Source organism: Carettochelys insculpta, chromosome 10 (genome assembly GCF_033958435.1).
Source record: "Carettochelys insculpta isolate YL-2023 chromosome 10, ASM3395843v1, whole genome shotgun sequence".
Lineage (NCBI taxonomy): Eukaryota > Metazoa > Chordata > Testudines > Carettochelyidae > Carettochelys > Carettochelys insculpta.
The window spans coordinates 16,892,301-16,918,718 of record NC_134146.1 but is presented as its reverse complement, the minus strand read 5'-3'; the positions used below and the strand labels follow the sequence as shown (position 1 = coordinate 16,918,718).

The window sequence follows — 26,418 nt, the reverse complement described above, 5'->3', positions numbered from 1 at the left end:
ATGAGAGATAGAATGTCAAGCAGATGATGTAGTAAGGTCAGTTATGTGGAAAAAAAGATATTCTATAAAAAGAATTGGTGCTACATGCTGTAGAGGTTTTATACCATGTGTAATCTTTATTTGTTTGTTTGTTTGTTTGTTTTGTTTTGTGCAAACAGTTTTATGGCCTATGGTACATTAAAATTCGCATGGTTTAAAAATGAGTTCATCACATAAAACCATTTCTGTGCTAGAAGTAGTCAAATACTTTTTATTTGTGTAGTCCTCAGCTACATCTCACAACTAATTTGTGGTACAATAGAACTATTTATGTTCTAGTCTCTGATTGTCCTCTATTTCTTGGTTAACTGTGCAATGGTTTGGGTTTAATTTGGAACAGAACGTACAGATTTTGTTTCAGAATTTGTCAGAGGAGACAGTTTGTTGCATATTTAAACAGAAGTCTCATAAACCTTCAATGCTGCTTTGCCTCCTTTCTGAATTCAGAGTAAAGTGAAGTGCCTGTGTGTCTGTTCAATTCTTTACCATATGTGCAAATCATGGTTATTTAAGCACCTTCTGTTATAACAACACCTAACTGCCCATTGATTTGACCTCAGGATCATAACCTTTCTGTCCCTGTAGCAACACCTGTGGAAAAATTACAGATGCTGGAAAATATGGGTGAAATTGTGATGTTCCTCTGCCTTCACACTGCTCTTTAGTGTAATCTGAGCTGTACAATAAATGGAAAAGAGATGCTATGAGCAGCTTTGCAAAATAGGCTGTTTTTAAACTGATTAAGTTGAAGGATTTCAACATATATCTGATAGTGGCTTCAGTTTCTCAAAGGAACCTATGGCCTGTTAATGTTCTTGTTGTTAGGAAAGGGAATGCTTGAAGTTCTCCACTACTTTTGAAAGTTGCCGTGTCTGCAGGCTAATGGATCTTCTAACTATTGTTGTAGCAAAATGTTTTGCTTTCTTTGTAGCAATCAATTCATATATCTATAGCGAGATTTTAAATGGATTAAAAGAGCACAGTTTTTTATTGCTCCTTTCTCCTGTTTGCTATTTAGTGCTGTTTCTTTAAATAAAAAATCCTTTCTTGACATTTTAGCCAGTTCCATGTAATTAGTAGTGTAAAGATTGAAGTTTATGGACTATACAGCCAGCAAGAAAAAAGGATCAATAAGCTGTCTAAACCCTTTTCCAGTCTGTCAAAGAGAAGTAATGAAAAGATATGAGCTGAAAAGAGCCATCCAGTGTACTTGAATATGAAATGCTCTCATACCTGATTAATTTCGCTTTGTTATGTTTCACTGCTATGAAATGGAACCTAAACACCTTTAAACAGATGGATTGATAGATAGGGCAATGTGAATGCAATTTTGTAATCTCTGCTTAAACCTAAAATAACTCACTCCAGTCATACTGATCATTTCTTGTTCCTACTTGACTAGTGTACTAGTGAAGTATTTTTCTTCCATTCTTGAGGCCAGTATCATAAAATATGATGCTATACTAGGGCTCCATCCCATGCTAGTCTATAGTGGAGGCGTGAAACTTAAACATACAGGTTTTTGTCCTTAATTAGTGCTGGCGTAATGTTCTGCTTTGAAATCCTCACAGGCAAAGTGTGATAGCATTAAGAATGCAAGTTATTTACAGGATTATATCAAGAATTTTTAAAATGCAGGTATTTTAAAGAGGTTTTTTTCGGCACACTTTAATGTGCCCCTCCAGTATCTTCTATCTGAGTTTCCAAGCACTTGACAAACATCAATGAATTAAACTTAACGGCTTTTGTCTGAAGAAGGTCTCTATAGCTATCCACAATGTACACATGGGTAAGTCAGGAACAGAAGTGAAATGGCTTGCCCAGACTGACAGAAAAAGTCAGCAGCAGAGCTAAGAATAGAACCCAAATTGCTTGACTCTTAGTCCAGGCACCTTCATAATGAGTTCATAATGAGGGTTTGGGAGTAGTATTCACTAAAACACAATTTTTTTTCTAAAAAAAAATCTGTATGTGTGTGTGAGTCAGAGCCCTCAGCACATGCTACTTTTGTACTCTGATTCTTATTTGTTGGTTTGTTTTTTCTTTGGTGTATACTTCAGCTGAGCTTTCATGGGGCCTTTTTAATGAGAGTTCAGCTCATGTCAGTCATCCTCACCGGGCATGCAACAGCTTCATACTGTGGATATGCTGGGAAACGAGCCAGTTTGGATTCAGCTTTAAAATTACATACTTACAAATCGTTAGTTTTGCTTCTGTCACTAATTGACAGTTGTGTAGTAACATTTAATCTTACAAAGACTACACTCCTTTCCTTCACCTGCCCCCATTTAATTAAATGAAAGGTGTGGTAAAGTGTAGAAAATGTTAATGACACAGTAAGTCACAGTAATAGCTTTTCATCTAATAAGGTTTGACTGTGAAATTATAGAAGTGTAAGAAGGTATCTCTCCATAGCTAGGAATGTGGTAAACATTTTTTGTTTTGTTTTTCAAAAAATATGCAACACTCTGAAGACTCCCTTGAATTTAGTTGACCTTAATTAACAGTGTGTCCACTATCTGTCATTTAATGCCTACAAACCTCTTAAGGGAAGAAGGATGATCCAGCAGGTAAGGTGTTAATCTAGGCCTTGGGAGAGCTAGGTTCAGTTTCCTGCTCGGCTATCAACTCCTTGTGTCAACTTGCCCATGTCATTCAGTCTATACTTCAGTTCCCCATTGGTAAAATGGAGTAATCATGCTTCCTTTCCTTATCTGAGTATTTTGAGGCTAAATATGTTAAAGATTGAGGGGTGCTCCAATACTACGGTACTGCAGTGTGGGGAGGGAGAATATAAGTAGCTAGTGTACTGTAAATATGTAGAATGGCTACATAGCTGTGACCACTGCTTAATCTTTTGTTCCTAATCGTCTCATTATTTTGTGCTTCCCGGTCTGTTGGTAGAGTCCATCTGTTTTGTGTCCTAACTGAAAGGTCTTTGCAGTGTCTCTGAGGCAGGGATTGACTTTTCATTTTGTGTATGTACAGTGCCTAGTAGCATGGAACCTGGCTTGGCTTGTAACAGTACTTCTAGTTCAGGGGTCAGAACCCTCCCCCCCCCCCGGCATGGATGCCAAGAGTGGCAGGCAACACAGTTTTCATCCACACACAACATGGGAGCTGAGCCCTGCCTCTGCTTCCTCAAGCAGTCAGGAGCTTGCTCAAAGCCATGCTGCCTGTGCTTCAACAAAAGACAAGCCCATGCTATCATCCGGCGCCTAAATGGTAAAGCTCTGCAGCTTAATTAATTTATTAATGAAGCTGTTGTAAGTAGGACTATTAGTGACTTTAAAAAGTATCACTGACACATACATAGCAGTCAAAAGGTCAAATTTCGGCACTCTGCTTGGGAAGGGTTGCTGACCCCTGTTTTAGCTATTAACTACAGTGGCAATATAAACATGATTTATTATTATTTTTATTCTTCTTTAGTATAAACTAAGTCCTTCCTGCTTAGACAATCCATCTTGTCTGTTAATACGTAGAAAATGTACTGCTCCCATATGCAGACTATTAGATAGTACAGGATAAAGGAATAAACAGTAGTCCTGGGTAAGAGATGTCTAGCCACTGTTAGAAAGGTGGGACCAGATGGTCTCCACCCGCAGCTTGACAGTGTGCAGATAATGATGACTTTTATTATGGCTAACATGAAATCACTAGTTCTAAAGCCTTCACCAACTGTGCTGTGAGCCACTTTGTAAAATGGAGACTTGGCTTACCACCTTCCCCTTCTAATCTCGCACTCTCATTCTCTTGAGCAACTTTACTTGTTGGCAGCAAGAATGTAATCTTACCAAAAAGTAAGATTAGGACAATTTTAAGAAGACCAGATGAAACTAAATACACCTCAATTAAATGGGTGTGCCTGCTTGCCTACTGTCCCCTTTTTAAAATCTCCGTTTATGTGCTCTTTACATTTACTTTTCAGTACCGAATTTTCACTTCTTTCTTCATACCTCTGCTGCTCTAACCTTTGCAGGCTGCTGTCCTGTTCATTTGAGCTACACCATATATGCTGTCCTTCCAGTTTGGTGCTACAGATCTGAACATGGTTAAAATTGCACCCAGGGAAACTCCTAACAAAGACATGAAGAAGCTGCACTGGGCATGAAAATTGTTTTTGTTTTGTTTTGGCTGAAAAGCCTTTGGAGGTTTCAAGAGAGACCTGGTTGCTGCAAGTAGCAGAGAGCTTTGGAACTTGACTGGCAGATATTTGAAGGATTGTATTGAGGGCAGTTATGTCAACACTCTGAAACTCTGGAAAAGGCAGTAGTCCACTGATCACAGACTGAAAGCCACTACACTATCAGATTATCTGTGACCTGTACTCACTTTGACTCTGTACGTGAAAGCCAAAACTAATCTAATAAAAATAGAATCTAAAATAGAATCTAAGTAAAATATGCACCATCCAATGCAAAAAGATACTTCATTTACAGTAAACTCCTTCATATCTGGCAGTCCCAGGACTGGGAGGCTGTCAGATATTCAAATATTGTGGATAATGCATAACATTAAAGAAAAACAAGATTAGCGATTAAGAAACAAAAGTATGCACAGTACTTTATTACCCAACAACATTAGTATTGTACACTATAATCTTATTCTCTGCTGTATTTGCTATATTTATTTGTGTTTACTTTCACTATACTTACTTATGGAAAACGTAGCTAACATTTACTTATGGTTAAAATGCCAGTAATTTGAGAGTTCTGGATGATGGAATGCCGGATGTGAAAGAGTTTACTGTAGTAGCTTTATGCTATACAGCCAAAACACAAAACAGATGATGGACCCTACCGACAGACAGGGAAGCACAATAGATCCTCCCGAAGCAGTACAGGTCGGAACAAGTGGGACTGTTTTTGTTTTGTTTCTAGTCTGCTTCTGAGAGATTTTGACTGGAGTATTTTTATGCTGTGACCTCCAAGTAGTCAGGCTGCAGTGGTCTGATCTCAGGAAGGAAAACTTGATCATGTGGAGGAGAGAGGAGGAAATGTTGTGATTTCTGCCTGACACAGAACACAGAAATGAGTGATGGAAATTTAAAAAAAAAAAAATTAACTTCTTATCGGAGCATAAATGAACATGATACCATTGGTGTGGTGTGATGTGAGTGGTGGTGATGCTTTGCTTTTGTATTTCAGACTGGGAGACAAAAGTGCAAAGGGAGAAGAAACTCTCCCAAGATGGTTTCTCTTCTTGAATTGCTATTGTTTGCATTGGCCTGTTTTAGTAGTATCTTCGTATGATCAGGCGTGGAAGTGGGAGGCATGTGGGCAAGGACTTCTGGTGGGAAGAGTATTTGGTGTTTGCTTCATTGTCAAATCACCTTTGAGCTGAAAAATATTTTCTGTTCCCCTTCCTACTGTCATAAGCATGATGATTGCCTTCTTCCTGTTCACATGTGGTTTTCTGTATCATTGGGTGGGAAATGATATTCCTAGCTCTGTGCTTGTTTTCAAGATGTTTTTTTCCTTTCTGCCTTTCATTCCTTGCTTTAATGCTGTTTCTTCATTTTGGAGACTTATGGGTTAAATCCCTTGCTTTTCCAATGGGATTGTCTTCTTTTCTAACCACGTCATTGTAAGTTTTTTGTCTTCCATAGGCTCAGAAGTCTAGACCCTCTCTCCTTCACATATCAAAACATTAGTTTGTCACTGTCTTCCACTTTCAGCACCCCCTTTTTCAAATAGCACAATACTTCTTTCCTAGACTGTATTTTCAACTGTTTTGTTCCCTGCAAAAAGATGTTTTATCACAATAGTTAAACATTAGTGATTGCATCCAAATGAAAAACTCTCTGACTTGGAGAGGCAGCATGGTCCAGTAGACAAGACAATAAATTGGGGTCCCAAAGTCTTGTGGTGCAGTTCTGTCACCGTTTAAGTCAATGATGAAACTCCCTTTGATTTCAGCAGGGACCATTTTATCCTGCAGTTCTGTCCCTGCTCTTGCAAGGATCTTATCCAAGACTCTTCCCTTCTTTGTGGCCCCCTCCCTGGATTCTGCCTTGTGAAGCTTCATTTTAAGCTGCTTAGGATAGGGAGACTGTTTATGTATTTTATGCATCTTCTAGTACAAAGGGGTCCTGATCTCAGCAGAGACCTCAGCAGTCTACTGCAACACACATGCAAATAAGGGCCATTTTTAATGTATCCAAATTAAAAGCCCATAAAATGGGGGAGGGGGAATGTTAAAAGCAATAGTATAAGTACTGTTTGTTAAAATGGCTCTAATTTTACTTGGTCCTGATTAATCTGGGGCGGTGGGTGGGGTTGTTTTTGTTTTTGTTTTGTTTTGTTTTTTTTAGGATAACTTTTTAAGAACAGGCGTAGACCTTTTCCCACGTACGCATCTGTTGTGACAGAACTATAGAGACACATTGCTTGCCATCTGTCTTGTGAGATTCTGATTCTAAAGTTTGGGGCTCATCAGACTGAAGTATGCTGCAAAGCACAGTGTCAGGCTGTCTGTAAGGCAACATACACTTAAACTGTTGATAGCTTACAAACAATTTTTTAAAAATAATTCATGTTGAAATTTCTGTAGAATTCCAGATCGAAGCAGAGCATTCCAAATGTTTCTGTTTAGAACACACAAACCTGTTTTTCCCACACTTAATTGGCAAGAGTTGAGTTCAGGATTGTGGTCTTGTACCAGTGGATGCAAAACATACCCAAATATTAGGAAAATCTTCCCTTTGAGCATGGTTTCCCAACCTGGGGAGGGGGGCGCGAGGCAACCCAGCCCCCACCCCCATCATTCCCCCCACTTGATGAAAGATTTGTCCTGTGTTTCCGGGTCTCAGCCCCTGCCATTTTACATGGGTGACCCGGCACAGCTGCTATAAAAAGCAGGCAGCTGACAAAGACCCATGTAGAGGTAGCTGCCTTCTTCAAACGAGAGTGAGTGTGGGTTGCAGGGAGGAGAAGGAGGATGGGGTTAGATGTGGGGGCTAGGGACCCCTGGCTTTGTAGGAGGGCAAGTGAGGAGCTCAGGTGGGTGGTTTGCAGGGCTTGCGGGGCTTGGGCAGCCCACCAGCTTGTGGGGCACGTGGGGCTGAGGCAGCTGGCCCTGTCAGAGCAGGGCTTGGGCGGCTAGCCCCAGCAGCGTGGGGCTTGGGCAGCTTGAGCTGGTGGGCAGGTGGCTGGCCCCGACAGCATGGGGCTCAGGCGGCTTGAGATGGCGGGTGGGTGGCTGTCCCTGGCAGCATGCAGTTCAGGTGGGCAGCTTGGGCAGCTGGCCTGCATCTGGGGTGGGCGGCTGGTCCCAGCAGCACAGGGCATGAGCAGCCAGTGGGCGTGTGGATGGCTGGCCCCGGCGGCTGGCAGATGAACAGGTGGCTGGCCCCGGCAGCATGGGGCTCAGGCAGGCGTGCAGCTGGCACAGGCAGCTCTGGAGGCTGGCATGGGGCTCAGGCGGCTGGCCAGCTGGGGCTGCGCCAGGCAACCACAAGGGGCCAAGAAGAATTATTTGTGCTTATTTTTAATTTTAAATAACACTTTGATATGAAACTTTTGTGTTTTATTTTAAATTATGAATTGAATTTTTTGTTAAAAGGCGGGTTGGATGATGGTAAAGAAGAGGGGCGGGGGCATGAGGGTTTCTCAAAAATCAAAAGGGGGCCGCGATGCCGAAAAGTTTAGGAACCACTGCCTCTGAGCTTGTTTTATAAAGGAGCAGGAATTGTGGACTCCTGTGGTTGAGGAGTTGTCTTTACATTAACTTAGAATCAAGGGATTTTCAAGTTGAAAATGGATGATTTCATTGTTAATATTGCTAAAAATCTTAGTGCTATTAATTTTAAAAATTTCCCTTCAAGAAGGATGATGGCTGAGTTTTTCAGTGAAATTTTGTATTGTTCTGCAGGCTAACTGGCTAAACTGTTTTGTGAATAGGAGGAAAATAGACAATCCTAAAAGTCCCACCCCAAGTGATTCTATGAATTTCAGACCATTTGTATGAGCAGATGACAAAGGAAGATGTCTCACTTTGGGGCGTGAAATAAAATAAGCCAAACAAAGTAGAACTTATTTCTGATGCACGTGTGGACTGTGACTTGACTCTGGCCTTATTTAACATTTTATATTGGGGTGTTGCCTAATGGCCACCTGTTATGCTAGGTGCTGTACAAGCATTTAATAAATTACAGTCCCTGCTCCAAAGGGCTTTAGAAAGTGAGCCTTAATAATCCTTTTTGGTCCTCGATCTGTCTGACATATTCTAAGGACTGTAAAGTTTTGAAAGGTTTTTTTTTTTTTCCTTTTCGATGATCAAAGGGAGATGAAAGGTAGCTATTGAATTAGGGGATTAGGCTTTCTAGTGTTAAAGGCTTGAGGTTCTCTAAATATTTCATTTCAAGGGTAAGAAAACTGGTTATACATCTAAACAAAGTCCAGTTTTTATGATTGTTTGTAGTTAGGAATTCTTCAGTCTTATAAATGAGCAAGGACATAAATAATGCCAGATTAATGTTTAGACTGGCCAGGATATAAGATATCAGTGTACTTCAGTGGAAAACCACTACCTAATCACGTACAGATTCACCTGAGATCTGGATTTCAGAATGGCCCCTAAAAATAGACAAAGCTGTAGCTGCTTCATAAAGCCAGCTTATAATACAGGTAAATTCTGATCCAGTTGTCACAGTCCCCCACGGTTTATGAAAATTGGCTTGTGACGATACATAACTTGAAGAGACTTTATACAAACAGATCATGTAATATTTTTAAAGTTACAGTCTGTTGAATGTGTCTATTCTATATTGGTGCGCATATACTTTGGATATGAAATTAGAAATATGAAGTGTGACTCTGTGTTTAATTCTAAATGTGCTAGTGAGGGCCATTAGTGATACTTTAGGAACTAAAGGTTTGGGTCAAGTCAACTGTGAATGATTTTGTTCTTCCCGTAAGCCCAAATTGTGGTTGGTCCTACAAAGACCTGTAACCATGTCACCTGATACTGGAATCCCTCTTCAATCTGGTGTGTTTCCATGGGGATGGGTGTGCTCAACAAAGGGTTCCTGTCTTGGGGAAAAGCCAGTGAAGAGGATACACATGAAGAGACAGAGAATTATAGCAGAAGGGAAAAGGCAAAGGTCCTGGGCCCAGGTCAGAAGAACATCAACTTTGGCCTGAGATAACTTAGCTGATTTTGTTGTCTGTTCTCACTTGCAGTCACTCAAATCCTGCCTTTTATACTTAATAATAAAATCCTTTTGTTTGTTATCACCCCCAGTGTAAATAATAGTTACAAGAGGGTAGCAACCACTGTGCATCTCTCTCTTTCATTGATGGAAAGGGTGAATTTATAAGCTTTCTCTATGTAAGTGGGATTTATTTTGAGTTTTGGTTCTCTTTGGGGGTTGTGTTTCTGGGCATTGTCAAAGGCCTTATAGCCAAGTCCTCCCAGAGTTGATGTGGTTAAGCATCTGTCAAAACAAAAAAGCGGTCAAGTAGTACTTTAAAGACTAACAAAGTAATTTATTAGGTGATACTAATTTATTTATTTTTTTATTATGATTCAGCACCTGTATTGCTCTGCTGGGGGTGCAGGAGGGCTGATAACCCCAACTCTTTGCTTGGCTAGGGGAGACTAGAGCTTCTGGCCCAGCAGGACAGGATGGTGGGGAGGCTCAGAGGGCAGGAAGGGAGGCCTTGGTGGCTTGATCAACACACCATGAGATATCTCCAAGGGAACCCTTGTGATTCAGCCCATCACACAAGTCATGCCATTTTTCCTAAGCAAATGCAGTGAGCTTAGTGTATTTACTTTGAACTTCTGAATGTCCAGGGATGAGAGAATTCTCTCAAAGATTTGTATTCAATATTGGCTGTGCTCAGTATAACCTTTTCCATAGGCATGCAATTTAAACACACGTACATCGCTTTCAAAGAGTAAATTTAATTATTTTGCCTGAAGTCAGTCCAGATCACTCATTTCCCTTAGTAATCTTAAACATTTACTCAGATAATCAGGCTCTTGTGGGAGTGGTAGGAGTACATGATTATGTACATTGTAGGTACTGTATCCATACATATGGTACTGTGTTACTGATCCTCTTTTGTTTCTTATCTTTCTAAGCTATCTAATTAAATAGTTAAAATGCCAGCAGCAGTTTATTCTAGCACTTTAACTACTACTTTTGCAAGGAGATCAAGAATGACCAAGAATAGGAAGCTAGAATTTGGAGTTGAGGGAATGGAAGGTGTCTTGTGTACTTCAGTGCAGCTGGAAATACCACTGCGGAGAAGGCTTTAAAGCCTACACAATAACATGGTTTCTTGGCGCTTGTAGCCATTTACTGAGGGCTCAAACAGTGTTATAACTATGGGCTGCAACAACTATGTTGAAAACAATTTTGGGCATTGTTAAAAGCCATAGTATGGACAGGACTAGGGTTGTCAGCCCTCCAGGACTGGCCAGAAGTCTCCAGGAATTAAAGATTATGTAATGTAATGAAATCTCCAGGAAAACATCCAACCAAAATTGGCAGTCTTAGACAGAACCTCAATAATAAACAGAATTGGCTACATCTACAATAGCAAGTTCTTTTGAAAGATCCCCTGGACCATCTACACACACAAATCGTTCTTTCAAAAGTAAATCAAAAGAATACAGCACTCCTTTCGAAAACACTCTTCCTCTCCTGTTTCAGGAAGAACTCCTTGTTTCAAAAGAAGAGGTGTGTAGGTGCTCCTCAGGGCCCTGATGGCACCTGATTTTTTTGATCCCTGGCCTGCTCTTTTGAAAGAGCGGGGGCTGTGTGGATGTTTTCTTTCGAAAGAGCGGATCACTCTTTTTTTTATGTGTGGACGCAGTCTTTCAAAAGAAGTTCTTTCATAAAAGAACTTCCAGAAGGACTTCTTTTGAAAGATCTCTATAGTGTAGACGTAGGCAGTTAACATATTATAGAAAAATATACCCAGATCTTTTGGGAGTGGGGGAGGTGTTGTAGCAGAGACATCCACAGAAATTAAATGGTTACAAATAACAGAGATTGTTATAAAACAGAAGCTTATTTTATATCTAGATATTTCTTGCAAATATATTAGAGTTTTATTTGTATCTTGGAGCTTCTGGTGACATAGATAAATGATGTAGCTTTTGTCTGGATGCTTATATTTTTACCTAAAAACTGTGTGATAAAAACGTAGCTTCTTATTCATAATTTGCTTTGTGAGGAGAAGACTTTTGTTTGCTGATAATTCCAAATACACCCATGATTCTACAGTCACTGCACACTGCCCCACACAGAGAGCTGATTGTGTCATTGCACTTTCATGCTACAAGTTTCAAATGAGCGCATATGAAAATATAAGAGGAAATGTTCTATGATCTTAATGCAATAGGTGGTGAACCTGTTAGATCAGTGTGTAACTTCTATTTAAATAATTGTAAATTAGCATTTTGTGACTTTGCTTTCACCTGCTAAAATGTTTATACTTAATGTGACCTGTTTTTAAAAGAGAGAATGTAAGGAACATGCTGAATGGGATTAGAGTGATTTGTTTGCCCTATTAGTCATGTTTAACAATTGCGAGCTATTTAGAGTATCCTGTATCTTGTCAACAAAAAGGCCAAGGTTTTCAAAAACAGGAGATTAAAGTTGATGGCCTTCCAGCAGCACCCGCCAACTTCAGCGACTAAGGCTTTATCTACTCTGGCTGATCTTAAGCACTGGCAGTTATAGAGTTGCTCCAAGAGCACAACGTTGAAATCTCTGTGTGCACACAGTCAGCTCAGTAGCATGACCATCATGGCAGTGCCATTCAGCGTGTCATACTCTGGGCAACAATCCACAGAGCACTTCTTCTACGACTGAGACTTGTGAGGGGGTGTGGGGAATGCTTGGTCTTAGCCCAGATCCCTGTAGTCCATCGCTTCACATTTCAGCAACCCCTGTGCTGTTGTCCGCATTTGGTGCCATATTTTAATGACTTTTCTGCTGAGCACTATGCCTGGGTGGTCTGTGGGAATAAATTCCAACCTTTTGAAGAAAATGCTCATAAGTCTCACTAACATGCCACAAATGGCAGTCGAGTTATTCCTTAAGCTGCAAAATGATGACAGGGAGTCAGATGCTGAGCTTGCCACACATAGTAGTTACAACATGTGGTATCGTTTTGGCATTCACAGAGTTGCTAACCACAGTGGAATGTTGCTCTTAGATTTTGGAAACAAGGACTGAGTGGTGGGATCACATTGTCCTGCAAATCTGAGATGACAAGAAGTGTTTGCAGACCTTCCATGTGGGAAAGCCTCTGTCATGGGTCTGTGTCATGAGCTTGCCACCCCCCCCCCCCCCTGCAGCACGAAGACACAAGAATGAGAGCTGCCATGCTGGTAGAAAAGCATTTGGTGCTTGTACTGTGGAAGCTGGTTACTCCAGACCGCTATCAGTCGGCCACCAATCAGTATGGAGGGAGAACATCAACTATGGGACTTGTGTTGATGGAAGTGTGCAGGGTCATCAGTCACATCCCACTCCAAAAGTCCATGATGGTAGGCAACACACATGAAATTGTGGATGGCTTTGTACAGATAGGCATCCCTTACTGTGGAGAGGCTATAGATGACCTGCATATTCCAATTCTGTCACCAGACCGCTGCATCTGAGTATATTAATCGGAAGGGATCTATCTCCATGGTTCTCTACGCACTTGTACTTCACCGTGGGTTTTTCTCAGACATTAATGCAGGCTGGTCAATATCTTTCAGAATGCTGGCCTCTTCAGGGAGTTGCAATTAGGAACTTGTCTTCCTAGATCAGAAGACCACTGTAGGGGAAGTTGAAATACCCATTGTGACCCTGCCTGTCCCTTAATGCCATGACTCCTGCAGCCATAGACTGGGAGCCTTCACAGCAGCAGCAGTTCAATAACAGGCTGAGCAGGTGGAAAATGGCTGTGGTGTGTGCTTTTGGCTGTTTAAAAGCCCACAGGTAATGTTTGTGCAGGAAGATGGATCTGGCCAATGACAACATTCCTATAGTCATGTGCAGGACCCTCCACAATATTTGTGAAAGCTTTAGTCAGGGCTAGACCACTGAGGCTCATCACCTGGAGGCTGAGTATGAGCATTAGGGCTATTAGAGGAGCACAACATGGGACCATAAGTGTCAGGGATGCCTTGAAGCAGAAATTAAGATGAAAGACTTCAGAAGCCACATGCTTGATAACACAGCTCTGTTGCTTTTAGTTTTCAAGGTCCACTTAGTTACCCTCTTAAGCTTCAACTTCCGAAGTTGCCTCAAATTATAGGAATGAATTGGTATGTTCTAAAGCTTAGCCCAGCTCTAGGCCTATAATATTACCTTAATCTTTTTTTAAAGGGGGAGGGGCCAGGAATGGGCAGAGAAAAGAAACTGTGCAAGGTGTTTGACAACGAAGAGCATAGGGAGCTCACCAAACCTTTTGAAGGTCAGTTAGCCAGAAAATATGCTAAAGATTAGGTGCTTCATTGGATTACTGGCCAAAGAATTACCCCCAAAGCAATCAAAGTGGCCCTACTGTCTGAACATGGTAAGACAATTATAGATTTTGAGAGATGCTACAAAAGCTTTAATTAAAGGAATTATTTCCACCTCACTGAGTGCTGGAAATTAAATTCTTGTTTGCACCTATAAGATATGGCTTTGTCTGTTGCTTGCACGTAGTACATCAGGCTAAGACATTACTGTCTTTAGAGCCCCTTTTTTTGTTGAAAGACACTGTATCATATTTCACCACACCTCCTGTCATAGCTGCTGGTTATGTTGACGTATTAAAAGATGATTTTCCATCACTACTAGCTTTGTTTGGCTTCTTTTGAAACCTTAGGAATCTCTATCTGCAATGACAGACCTCTAACTAGATTTCAAGGTAAATTTTAGACACCTGAACTGGTATTTGCAAGCGAAACTTTTTGAATTTCTCCTAGTTAGGTTTGTTTATAGAGCATGAGGGGATTAATTAAATCAGGAGACATATTTTTTAATCTAATAAATGTTAATCATGAAAGTGAATAGAGTGCTAAATTACCATCTTGAACTAAATGGGGATCCTTAATGAGCTTCTGGCACAAGCAGCCAGGCTGTCCTTCAGGAGACTTACAACGGAACTGCTTCATTAATTATTGATGTGAACTCTTTCCTCAGAGCAGAGGGCTGTGGCGTGGCCCCTTGTGCTGGCTGATGGTTAGGGATGTCGTAGCGGTGAAATTTAGTGACTGCTTTACTAATAAAACGTCTCCATTAAAGAAACTTGGACTTCCCAACCTTTCACAGCCAGAAAACTCTTGAGGTGACTGTGTAGACACCTTTCCTGTGGATCCTGCGTGCCCACACGGGGACAACTAATGGCCTGTTGCTAGCGTTGCTGGGAGAATGTCATGTGGTCCCCTTCCAGCATTGAGGCTGTGTTAAAATTAAATTGCAGACCTGGGCCTTGTTTTAATTCAAACAAGATGGGAGCTTTTGCAGCCCCCCCTGCAGAGTTTCCCCATTTCCCCAATGCCTCTTCTGCTCTGGAGTACCAGGGCTTCCCACTTCCTACTCATGCCCCTCCCTCCCAGCACTGTCAAAGCACCACAAATCCCTTGATTCGTACCATGTCCTGGCTCCTCCCTTCCTCACCAAGCTTGAACAGCTACCAATCAGCTGATTGACAGTCTTTCAGCTCTGGGAGGGTGGGTGGCTGAGTGAGAATGGAGTACAAATCAGCAGGTTCATGGTGCTCCAAGAGGGCTGGAGGTAGGGGAAGGAGTAGGAAATGCAGGGCTCTGGTACCCCAGTTCATGAGATTCATACAGGGGAGGACACGACATGCACAGGCTTCAGGTGGAGCCCCAATGGGCCACATCAACCAGCAGCTCACAGGTGCTCACCACAATATTATACAGTACTGGCCGTTTCAGACAGAAAGTATGAGCAGAAATAAAGAGCTGGTTTTGAGGGTTGAAGTCTCAGCATCACGTGTTGGGAGTCTATGATATGACCCCTGTTAAGGGAAGGGTTAGACCCAACTCCTCACACTCATGGCTACATGGAACCTTAAAGTCATATATGACATCAGAGTGCTAGCACCACACTTAGGCACTGGAAACAAGTGCACAACCTTGACATGCAGATTGGAAGAGAACCCAATGAAGAACTTCTGTGAGTTCTTTTCAGCCTCAGATGGCAAGAACAAGACCTCTCTTGGTCTTCACGTTCTGCCTGAGGTTTTTTTCCTTTCTGCTGGTGCATTACTTTATTACATTATGGCTCATTACTGACGTAATAATGCTAAAGAAATGCCTTTTCAAAGAAAGATAAGCTTCCCGCCTAGAAGAGTTTGCAAACTATGACTTGTACAAACATGTCTTGTAGTTACTTCTTTTATAAGAAGCTGACTATGGTAAAATTTCAGATTATTGCTTTGTTAAGAAGAGCAATCAATTTAGAGTTTCATCCCATGACATCCTGCTAGTTTAGTTTCAAGTTTAGGGTATTTGTCAGTGTTTCAAGGAATAGCTTAACAAATGCACATAATTTAAATAAAAGCACTTCTGGGTAAGGGAAAGCTAGCACAGCAACTTTCTCCCCCGCACCTAATCTGAGCGCTGATAAGGTAGTGTGCTTCAAGAAATGCCTGGTTTGTACCCCTAACCTTTCCCACATACTTACAGCAACAAATGCTGTAACATTTCCCAGGAAGTCCAAATAAAAACCTCCACATGCAGCATAGCTTAGTACTTCATATTCTGAGGAAAGTGTGCCATCTTCCAGAATATGTCTTAGCTGTATCATTCTAACCTCCTGCAGCAACAGTTCTAGAACCAGAACAAAATACTGGTATGGGTGTAGAATACTCCATGCATGCTTTCGCTGATAACAACTTTGGTACCAATAGTAGCCCCCTTTCAGTAATGCAACCATTCTGAAATTGATACTTCAACAGTGCTGCTCTTTATGGCTATGTCTACATGAGCCAAAAACTTCGAAATGGCCATGCAAATGGCCTTTTCGAAGTTTACTAATGAAGCGCTGAAATACACATTCAGGCCTCCTTAGCATGCGGGAGGCTGTGGCACTTCGAAATTGATGCAGCTCGTCCAGACGGGGCTCCTTTTCGAAAGGACCCCAGCTACTTCGAAGTCCCTTATTCCTATCTGCTCATTTTTGGCTAGTGTAGACACGGCCTATGACTTCTACCTAAGGAGCATCCAATATACGTGTATCTTTTTGATAGTTGGTACTATGTGGCTGCTTTTTGTTGTGCAAATGAGTAAGTCAGAACTCCTGGAGAGTGATGTGATTTTATATGGTCCTTATTTAACCCAGGGATGATCAAGCCCCTGCATAAATGTATGGCTTAGTATTAACTCATTGAATGCTGGAAGTTATATATCCCTCTTTTAATGAAGGGACACTTTGTATAGCCATGATAATGGTGCAGTGACAAAAACTGATTTTTTTTTTTTTTTAGGATGACCTCAATTCAATATTATTACAGCATGATCCTAAGATCTCAGTTTGTGTTACAAAAGGTAATTAAACCTGAGGATGCTCTGCCCAGTGAACAAAAACAGCAGAGCATAAAGTAAATTTCCTATACCCTGAGGTCTATACTAGAGGAAAAGTCCATCACATCTGTAAAATTTGAGCTACTGAGCATAACTCAAGTTGACGTAGCTTAGATCTGCTTACTACAGGGCTCCATGCTGCACTGGATTGATGGGAAACAGTCTCCCATTGACTCCCCCTTACTCATCTCATTTTGGTATAGTACCAGAGTTGATGTCCGAGTATTAAGCGGTTGATTTAGCAGGTCCTCACTAGGCCTGCCACATCAGCCCTTAAAAGATCAGTTGCCACAGTGTTGATCCCAGCTGTTGGGGAGAGAAGCCCCACGTAGCATAGGCAGAAATTGGAGGAATAGATGACAGGAATCTTACCTCTTTCTCCTGCCTGGCAGTGTTTTTTTGGCTGCTGTTCAATGAGCCTGACACAGCCTCCTGCTACAAGAAACATTGTTCTTGTGCGTATTTAGTAAGACTCAAGTCTTGAAGAGACCCTTGCTGTATCCCATTCATATAAGATAATACAATACCAGTTTAATTCACAAAATAGGAAAGTATGTCGTCACCAGTCAGGTTTTCGTTGAAAGTGGAAGAGACATTAGTATACAATGTTTGTTTTTATAAATATGTTTTGTCAAGTTTGACTCTGGATGTAATAGGTAGTTAATAGAAAGAGGCTCTTGAGATGTAGCAACGTTTTCGTGGAATTTAAGGTGTACATAATTTCAGTTATACATGTCCAGTATACATTTGTATGCCAGAGGTGGTTTGTCCTTTTAACTGAAACTGGAATTGTGTGATTGTGTTTAACAAGAAGACCTTGTATTTAAAATCATTTTAAAAGCATTGAAACTGAAAGCATTACTAAACGAAGAGTACAGAATGGAAAATATATGTACATTGTCTTGGTATCTCCCATAGGTTGGCTAATGAAAATGAAACAGTTGATTTTACTTTCAGAGTTGTGCAGTTGTAATCACAGTCTACAAACATTGTAGGGGGCTTTTCAAAGTAAATTTCCATTGACATTCCCAGTGTTTATTGGCCCTTAGATTTTTATAAAGGACAAATCTGAGTTCAGGGTTGTATTTGACCTGGTTTTGCCATTTTAAATAGCTATTTCTAAGTGCGTTATACTGACCTGAGCCTATTCCCTCCAGAATTGTAATAGTGCTTTTTAAGCAACTGAAGAGAAAACTGCCATTAGGGAAGCTATTTCAGGCCTTATGCAGTTCTCTTGTCATCCCAGGCCTCTGCTGGTAGCTTGAATCAGTGCAATGTCAATAAAAGAGAAATGCCCTGCCCCAGAGGATGCACTTGCTGAATGATCCCTCATCACGAGGATATGCTGTGAATCGGCAGAAATGAATGGTGGGGAGGTGAGCTTCTCCTCTTCCCCTGGTGCTCACCCTACAAGTGATGGTCCTCTGCCTTGTAGAAAGTGTCGTGTGGGGATTTTTTCTAACATAATGAAGAAAAGAATAGGGAGCAGTAGAGTTGGAGATTGACAGTTCTTTATGGTACTGTCCCAGGTGACTCACCAGACTTCTGAGTGGCCATCTGTTCAAATATTAATGCAGCTGAAAGCTGGACCCCACTCTGGGTAGGAGGGTAGCAACAGGACAGCAGGGGTGATCAATGAAGTTGAGACTCCTTGCCTAGTCCTTATGCCCCTTCCCCTCCTTTGAGACAACTGTATACCAGGAGCTCTTGCTAGAGCTACTAACTACAGCTCTCCTGGTCCTATTGGGTGTATCACTTTTTGGTCCAGAGTTGTATGCTTTGATTCCAGACAGTCCGCATACACTAGGACATGAGTCACAGATCTTATTTTTAGTAATCTAGGGTGAGATCAAATAGACCATGGAACTTGCAGATTTCTTCTGGTGTAATAAAATAACTCTTATCTACTGGAACATTTTAATAGTTTGTGACTAGCCTGACAGAAGAAGAGAGAGAAGCAGGTTGTCCTCTTTCTCCACTTTTAGAACATATTTTCCCTGATTATTTAAAAAAAAAAAAGATATTTTTGGAATTGTATTAACTTGGAAATACAACCCAGTAATGTTTGCCTACAGCAGTCATGGGTAAGAACTAGCAATAGTTCTAAACTTTGTTCTTAATCCCCCTTTGCTAATCTTAGATGCTTGAGTCTGCACTTCATCCTTCGAGAAGACAGAAGGAAATATTTTTCAACTGCTTCAGAAATTTTTAGGGCATATGTTCACAGGCAAGGTTTAACTGTTATAGTGGTATAATTATATGGGTATTGTTAAACTAGTGTAGTTATACCAATATAACTCCCCAGATGGACACTATTTCCAATATAAGAGCGACTCTTTTCAGTGTACCTTAAGATTCTTCCAAAGTGACATGAGCTAATCTAAAAAAGACCTCTTTTATTATGTGGGAATGGGGGATAGATGTGAGTTACTTTATTGGTTTAAATGTATTATATAGCTTATACTGGTATAAGTTTCCCATGTAGGCAAAACCCTCATGTTGGTACATAAGTTCCCAAACAGTAGGGTCTGCCAGCAAGAACTCCTCAGCTACGTCTGCACTTCGGTGATCTTTCAAAAGAAGGTCCTCTGGTAGCTCTATTCCAAAAAAACATCTTTTGAAAGAGCATGTCCACACACAAAAAAAATAAGATCCGAAAAATCAATCTGGTCTTTCAACAGGGAATGTCCACACAGCCCCCCACTCTTCTGAAAGAACAGGCCAGGGATTGAAAAGTCCGGAGCCATAAGGACTGCTGTTTCAAAAAAAAAAAAGGCCCCCAGGGCATCTGTATACGTTTTTTCCTGAAAGAAGCTTTTGGAAAAAACACCCTTCCGCATATGGGAGAGGAAGAGGGCCACCAGAAAAAGTGCTACGTTCTTTCTATTTCAGATTGAAAGAGCGCATTTGGTGAGAAGACACTCCGCGAGTTCTTTTGGAAAAGGCCCTTTTTTTTTTTTTTTTTTTTTTTAAAGAATTTGATCGTATAGACGCAGCCCTCATGTTTTTGTCATGTTTGTTACTTTGCTGAATTCCTCTATCCCTTTTGCAACTATTTTTAAAACCTACTAAAAATATTGATGCTTGAGATATATAGAGGAAGATCTCAGGCTTCTTTTGAATCAGTTGTTATGTAGTTTTACGGTATGCATGAAACTGCTTAAAAGTTCTTCCCCAGATAAGGAATGTAGGTCATGTTACTAGTAATGTGGCATGTAATCCAGCATGACATTCCTGCTCACCCCTTAGATGACAGCAAGCTTTATTTTCCTAAACATAATAAGGTGGGAAACATTCAGGTTTTAGATAATACTTGAAATATGCCAAAATTCATGTTAACTTCAGTGTCTCTGCTGATTTTACTCATCTGCTCTGATTACAATGATAGGAAAAACGGTTGTCAAAACAATTTTAGAGGGGGGGGGGGAAATGTCCACATGTTAGGCCTCCATGTTTTATTTTTAACTTGAAGTGTTTGCTTGTTTTGTCAATCATAGCACATCTATTAATGCTAAAAAGCGAGGGAGCCCATTCTTAACAGACAAAACTGTTGAATAACAAAAGCTTTGTTCTTGCTGTTAAATGTCTATTAACCTCTTTTGGCCTGGAGAAATATTGATTTTTCTCTCATTTTCTTTTCAGATTCTGCTTTCTTCCCTGGCCGTTGTGCTGAGATCCTTGCCAAAGGTCAAAGTATTGGGAAGCTTGGAGTCCTTCACCCTGATGTTATCACCAAATTTGAGCTCTCTATGCCGTGCTCTGCCCTAGAGATCAATATTGAGCCCTTTTTGTGAAGGCAAGACTGTTATATCACCTCCAAATATCCACTTCACATGCAACTGTGCTTCTTAGTCTCTCTCCACTGGGAACATCCACTTATACTACGATGTTCTAATAAACTAGAAAAAACACAGTCTGGCTCCATGAATAAATATGTTCCTTACATTACAATTAGGCTAACATCCGCAATGTAAGAATGTGGTACCTAGGGCTAGAGAGTGCTGTCAGTGTTGGGTCAAATCACTTTGTATTACAGGAGAAATGTAAAGGCAGAGCACATGATTAGTTTTCAAAATCAAAAATATTACACAGATAGAGCCTTATGCTGTAACTGATTATAGATGCATAACAGGAATCGCATTCTTTTCTTATTGCATGAAGTAAGATAACTGATTAGAGCAAATGTTAAACGAACGTGAGCAGAACTAAGGAACTGAACTTTTATTCTGTACGGTTGTCATTTGCACATCAGTGGTTGGAAGAGGGAAATAAACTTTGTTTCATGAAAACCAGAACTATTTTGTAAGCAAGGCTTCATCCGGTATCTGCTGCAATGGAGTAAGCAAACCTTTTGATCTGTTATCATTCTAAAGTCAAGAAAAATCAACACTGAAATTATTTCATGGTAAATATGAGCCTTGTCACTTTGAAGATCCACAATAGCCAAACTGGAAAAAGAAACTTAGAGAGTGAGTGACCTTTTAGCTTAGAATCCAAAAATATTGATCAAAGATTTTTATAGAATTGAGGCTATGGTGTACGTGTGCAGAATTTGATACACTCCATGCTGCACTTGTGTAGCCATAGCAATGGATTTCACAATTCCTGGGGCTGAGATTGGGCATTGATACAGTTGCTTTGCACCACCTTACCCAGCCAAGTACGTTTGCTGTAATGATCATCGGTGTTACTTTCCTGGTCTTGCCAAACCTCACACCCTGTCAGCATGATTAGCATTTTAATAGCCCGTTGGAACCCTTCCATGTGACAGAGGTATTCATGATCATGTAGGTAGGTTTTGACCAAGGTAACACAACAGTATTCTCCTTTATGCCCTTCACTGCCTTGGAAAATAGGCCTGTCCCAACCTGCAGCATTTTTCTAGATATCCATTCCCTCCTCACTCTTGATAGCCAGTTCTGATGTTGTTCATTTTGACTGCTCTATATCTTGCACCAATACAATGTTCCTTTATTTCCACTTGGGGACAACCACTGGTTGTAGTCCTCTAGGGGAAGGACAGTATAAACATAAGCAGCTGAATAGTAACAGACAGGGAGCCGTGCTAGTCTATATACTATTAAAACAAAAAAGCAGTCAAGTAGAGGTGAGCTTTCATGGGACAGACCCACTTCTTCAGACCATAGCCATACCAGAACAGACTCAACACTTAAGTCATTAACAGAATGGCCCACTCCATTAAAATGTAGACTAACTGGTTTGTGGATCAGGAATGTTTTGATGTCTGTTTTGTGCCCATTAACTCTTTGTCTGAGAGAGTTTGAAGTCTGCCCAATATACAAAGCATCTGGGCATTGTTGGCACATGATGGCATATGTCATGTTAGCTGAGGAACATGAGAATGTGCGCGTGACTCTGTGACTAACCTGGTTAGGTCCAGTAATGGTATCTTCAGGATAGATATGTGGACAAAGCTGGCAGGAGGCTTTGTTGCAAGGAAAAGTTCCAGGATTGGTATTCCTGTGGTATAGACTATGGCTGTTGGTGAGAATCCTGGACAAGGTCCTGGCTGGGATGACTTAGTGGGGGTTGATCCTGCTTGAAGCAGGGGGCTGGACTAGGTGACCTCCTGAGGTCCCTTCCAGCCCTGTGATTCTGTGACTTAAGAGTTTGTGTCTTATTGAAGAAGAATTTTCAGTCTGCTTTAGAAAGAGAAGCTGCTGAACTCTCTTTCATATTCAAATTTGACACATTAACAAATGGTTTGAACCAGGACGCAAATTTTCTGGGATATTATAGGGGCTCTTTGACATACTTGGCTTAATCTAATTCTTGACACGCCAGCCCCCCCCCCCCCGCCCGCCCGCCCCTCTTCCTCTCTGATTTGCTCACCTTGATAATTTTTTTCTGATTTGTCAACTTTGATTACTGTTTTTGGTTCTCTGTGCCTTGAGTCTGTTCTGGTATCGCTATGGTCTGAAGAAATGGGTCCGTCCCACAAAAGCTCACCTAATAAATTATTTTATTAGTCTTTAAAGTGCTACTTGACTGCTTTTTTGTTTTGATAAGCAGCTGAGTGCCGGTGGACAAAAATGTTACAACTGCCAGATAAATAACATGGTGGTGGTAAGGTCAACTTAGTCTTACAAGATGTAGTACTGTACTTCAAAGCCCCCATGAGTGGAACCATTACATCTTTTTAATGGTAAATCTTTTATTATTCTTAACAGGTGGGCGACTGTGTTAATATATTATAAAAATGCATTGCCGCAACCCATCTGGAAATCCTATTGTCAGTGAGTTACAGTTACTGTCAGAGGCAAGTGTAGATTTTACTTCCCTGCATGACAAACATGAAATGAGAAGATATTACGTACATGAGGCAACTGACTCTACCGTGCACAGAGAGAGAGAGAGAGAGAGAACTGCAGCTTGAAGTTTAAAGTCCCTCAGGGATTATCAGGCCTTGTCAGTTGAAAGGTATATTTTCTGTGATGCCTACAGAACTATAACCAGGCAAGCTTTCAGTGTGGGAAGCAGTCTTGAACACAGATGGTAAGTATTAAAAACCCCTTTTTATTAGTGCGTCATACGTGGGGATTAGAACCACAGCAAGGCAGATTTGCATTCAGCATAGCATAGGCATACTTTTGTACAGTAATGTACTTCTCTAAACACGGTTTTTGGACATTGTGCTTCCCAATTCTCCTTTGAGGTTACCCTCTACGATATCATGGCCTGGTTAGTTTTTATTATTGTGCTGCAGTGGTCTCTATTGGAAGGGTTATGGGTCAGGTTTTATTTTTTCCTCTAGCTATATATCAGCTTGACATCCTCGTGCCTCAGACCAGTGAGGAAACTGAAGCTCTGAGGGGCTGCTTTTCAGAGTTGCTGGGTCCCCACAACTGTTTGTAAAGTCAGTGGGAACTGCTGATGCTCAGAAACTGAGAGGTTCTAGTCAGTGATTTACCCAAGGTCTCCTGCAAAATCTGACCTGGGGGAATTGAGACCAGGTTTCTTGCAGTTCAGTCCAGTGCCTGTACTGCTGCAAAAGTTATATCTTTTTTGCACCAGCAGTCAGTCTCCAGTGCATGTGCTCATCTCCCTTTGCAAAGAACATTACATTTGCTCCTAGCCCTGGCATCCATTGCACTAACCTTGCATTTGCTGCCAAAGGAAGCCACAGTGATGAGGCTTGTTACAGCAGATTTCTTTTTTCCTGCTTTTGCGTCAGTTCCTCTCCCTGACACAGGGGACCCAATAACAAGGTGAAACTTTTGAATTGTTGACACTGAGAGGTTCACAGTTAGTTTCTGTCACTATTGATCCCAAACAGTTATTGCTAGCACAGTTCAATGGCCCGAAGAGCTCAGGCCATAAGTGGCGCAAGACTGAGAAACAATGGCGGCATTGGGAAGGAAGGGGAGGGATGAAGATTCTGTATTTTGTACATGTAAGAAACAGGCCGTGCTGGGGGCTTCAGGAACAGACTTGGCTATAAAGTAGAACTGATCGGAAAACATAAGAAATGAAATGGTTCAGTTCCAGATAGTTTCCAGGTAACTATTAACAAGCTGAGCCCTTTTGTGACACATCCTAGCATCAGTCAAGCAGCAGTCACACTCAGGCAGGAAAACTATCAGAGAGCAAAACTCAGCTTTTTGAGAATGAGTTGTCAAGGTTAGGTGGCCAGTGATGGGCATAAAACAGAAAAAGATTATGGGCTTTCTTGCTTCTTAGACAGTTCAACTTCCCTGTACGATGGGTTCTGGGAAGTAACATCTGCAGAGAAATTCTGTTTTTGGGCAGGTGCCGTTAGTGTCTACAGTTTAAACAGTTTGCTGAGAGGTGCTAAACAAGCAGGAAATAAGAGCCAGGCTCTACTTCCTACTTTACCTGAGACCTGTGCACATTACAGAGCTTCCATTGAGCTGTCAACTTCCAACCTTCATGTGCAGTGATATGAACCACCTCAGACTAGGTGTCCGCTGGAAGGAATACCACTCCAGGTGGGTAGTGAGTAGGGGAGGGACTGGAGGCCATCAAAGTAACAGCTGGCACAACTAAGAGCAATTTGTGTGTGAGAATACTATATATGTGTTTTTTAGAAGTGTCTTTTACTTGTTTTTTTTATTGTCAAACGTACCAAGTGCTAACCCCCCTCCTCCACACCCACACAGAAAGGAAAATGTAGTTTGACAAAAGGAGGATTAATTGTTTGTGCAAGTAAACTCTCTATAGGCAAGTGTTCCATCATCTTGTTTTGTCTCTCTGGCTGTTTTGTGAAGCTTTCTCTAGCGTCTCTATATATTGCATGTCCTAGTTCCTCCCTAAAGTAAACAACAGAAGTCAGACACGTAATACTTACAGCCTGTCTCCTAACCTATTGGCACTACTTTACTTTGTATATGGTGACCCAGCAGTTGTCATCAGGTCTAGTGATACATCTGACAAAGTGATGCAGGTGTAGCGATACATCTGTAGTGTTGCATCTGATGAAGGGGGTCTTTGCCCACAAAAGCTTATGCTCCAAAATATCTGTTAGTCTATAAGGTGCCACAGGACTGCTTGTTGGTTTTGAGTGATACTATAGTTACTATATATTTGAGAGTTTGTCTGTCTGCTCAAGAATTCTTCCTAAATGGTAAGAGCGTGGACCACCAAATTTGGCATACAGCTTCCTCTTACCATGACCAAACTCCTACCTTGTTGTGCCAGGAAAATGGAATGTGTTTGGAACGGGATTCTGCTCAGAAAAGAGATGATCACCAGGCCTGTTAAAGGGGCTCACTGAGGGCACCTCTCCCCACACGACTGTTGCAGCCCCAAGCCTCCACCCTCCAGGCGTCCTTCAGTGGGGATGTGGGGAGTTGAAGCTCCCCACTCTGTATGATTCATACAGGAGCATTGCTGTCTGTTCTCCTTCAGGGTGGAGCAAAGGGAAAGTGCATTTTGCTGCATTTCCTCACTCGGGCTGGGGAGTGCAGCAGGTGGGAGACGAGACTGCATCTGCTCCAGCCAGGGGACCTGTGCCTGCCAAAGCTGCAGAGGCCATGGGGATGCTTCTCATGTGGCCCCAAGCTGCTGCAGTGACAGAGGTCTGGGGTAGTCCTCGCTGCACAGGGTAGTCTGCATACTGAACCCCTGATCTCCAGCCCCACCCCAGAGCAATGATTCAAATGAAGAATGTATATTTTCATTTTCCAAAAAAACAAACGTTAATTTTGTTAAGGACCCAAGTAACACTGAGTAAATCGTATAGTTCAGTGGCAGAGACAAAACACTGGCAAATCAACTGAAAATAAGCTTCCTTCTCTGTAAAATCCATCTACCATAATTGCACTTACAGCTGAAATCGTGCATAGAGAGAGTGCTCTCTAATAGCATGGATACAGCCTTTTACATCAACACCTTATTCTGAATCTGGAATAAGCAGATAACACATACCCCATATGCAGATCATCACTTATCTGCAGGCAAGTGCTTTTTGCACTAGCTGAAATTTCTGAGTGGGCCTCAGAGGCATTTCCAGTAATCCAAAAACATGAAAAGGCATTTTGTACTTGCTGCTACTACATAAAGTCCAGAATCAGTTAATTCCCAGATGGAAAAATCATCAATGACAAGAAGAGCCAGTCCTGTGTTCTCTCTCTCTCAAGTATCAGCCTTTTAAATTTTTTGATTCTTTCCCTTAATAAATTCTGCAGTTTACAGCACCTCACCTCGTAATTGCGTATGCTTATGTAAAAAATCAAGTGGTAACCCAGTGAAGTTGAGTGCCCTCCCATTTGTGAGTCACGCAGGATGACAGCCACAGCAAATATGCTGAAAATTACTTGGTAAGGTTTCATTAGCCAGACAAGA

General features: G+C 41.4%; 1 protein-coding gene across 2 annotated transcripts in view; it reads left to right on the top strand.

Annotated features, from left to right (window-relative positions):
- Positions 1-20,507, top strand: part of FARSB (phenylalanyl-tRNA synthetase subunit beta) — a 59,169-nt gene extending 38,662 nt beyond the window's left edge. The window contains exon 17 of one of the 2 annotated variants that reach the window (XM_075004237.1): positions 20,236-20,507. In XM_075004237.1, the coding sequence (XP_074860338.1) occupies positions 20,236-20,387 (152 nt within the window). In that variant the 3' untranslated portion in view covers positions 20,388-20,507. Of the gene's footprint in view, positions 1-17,839; positions 17,970-20,235 lie in introns of those variants that run through there. The other variant, XM_075004238.1, reaches the window with a different exon arrangement.
- The last annotated feature ends 5,911 nt before the right edge of the window (positions 20,508-26,418 follow it).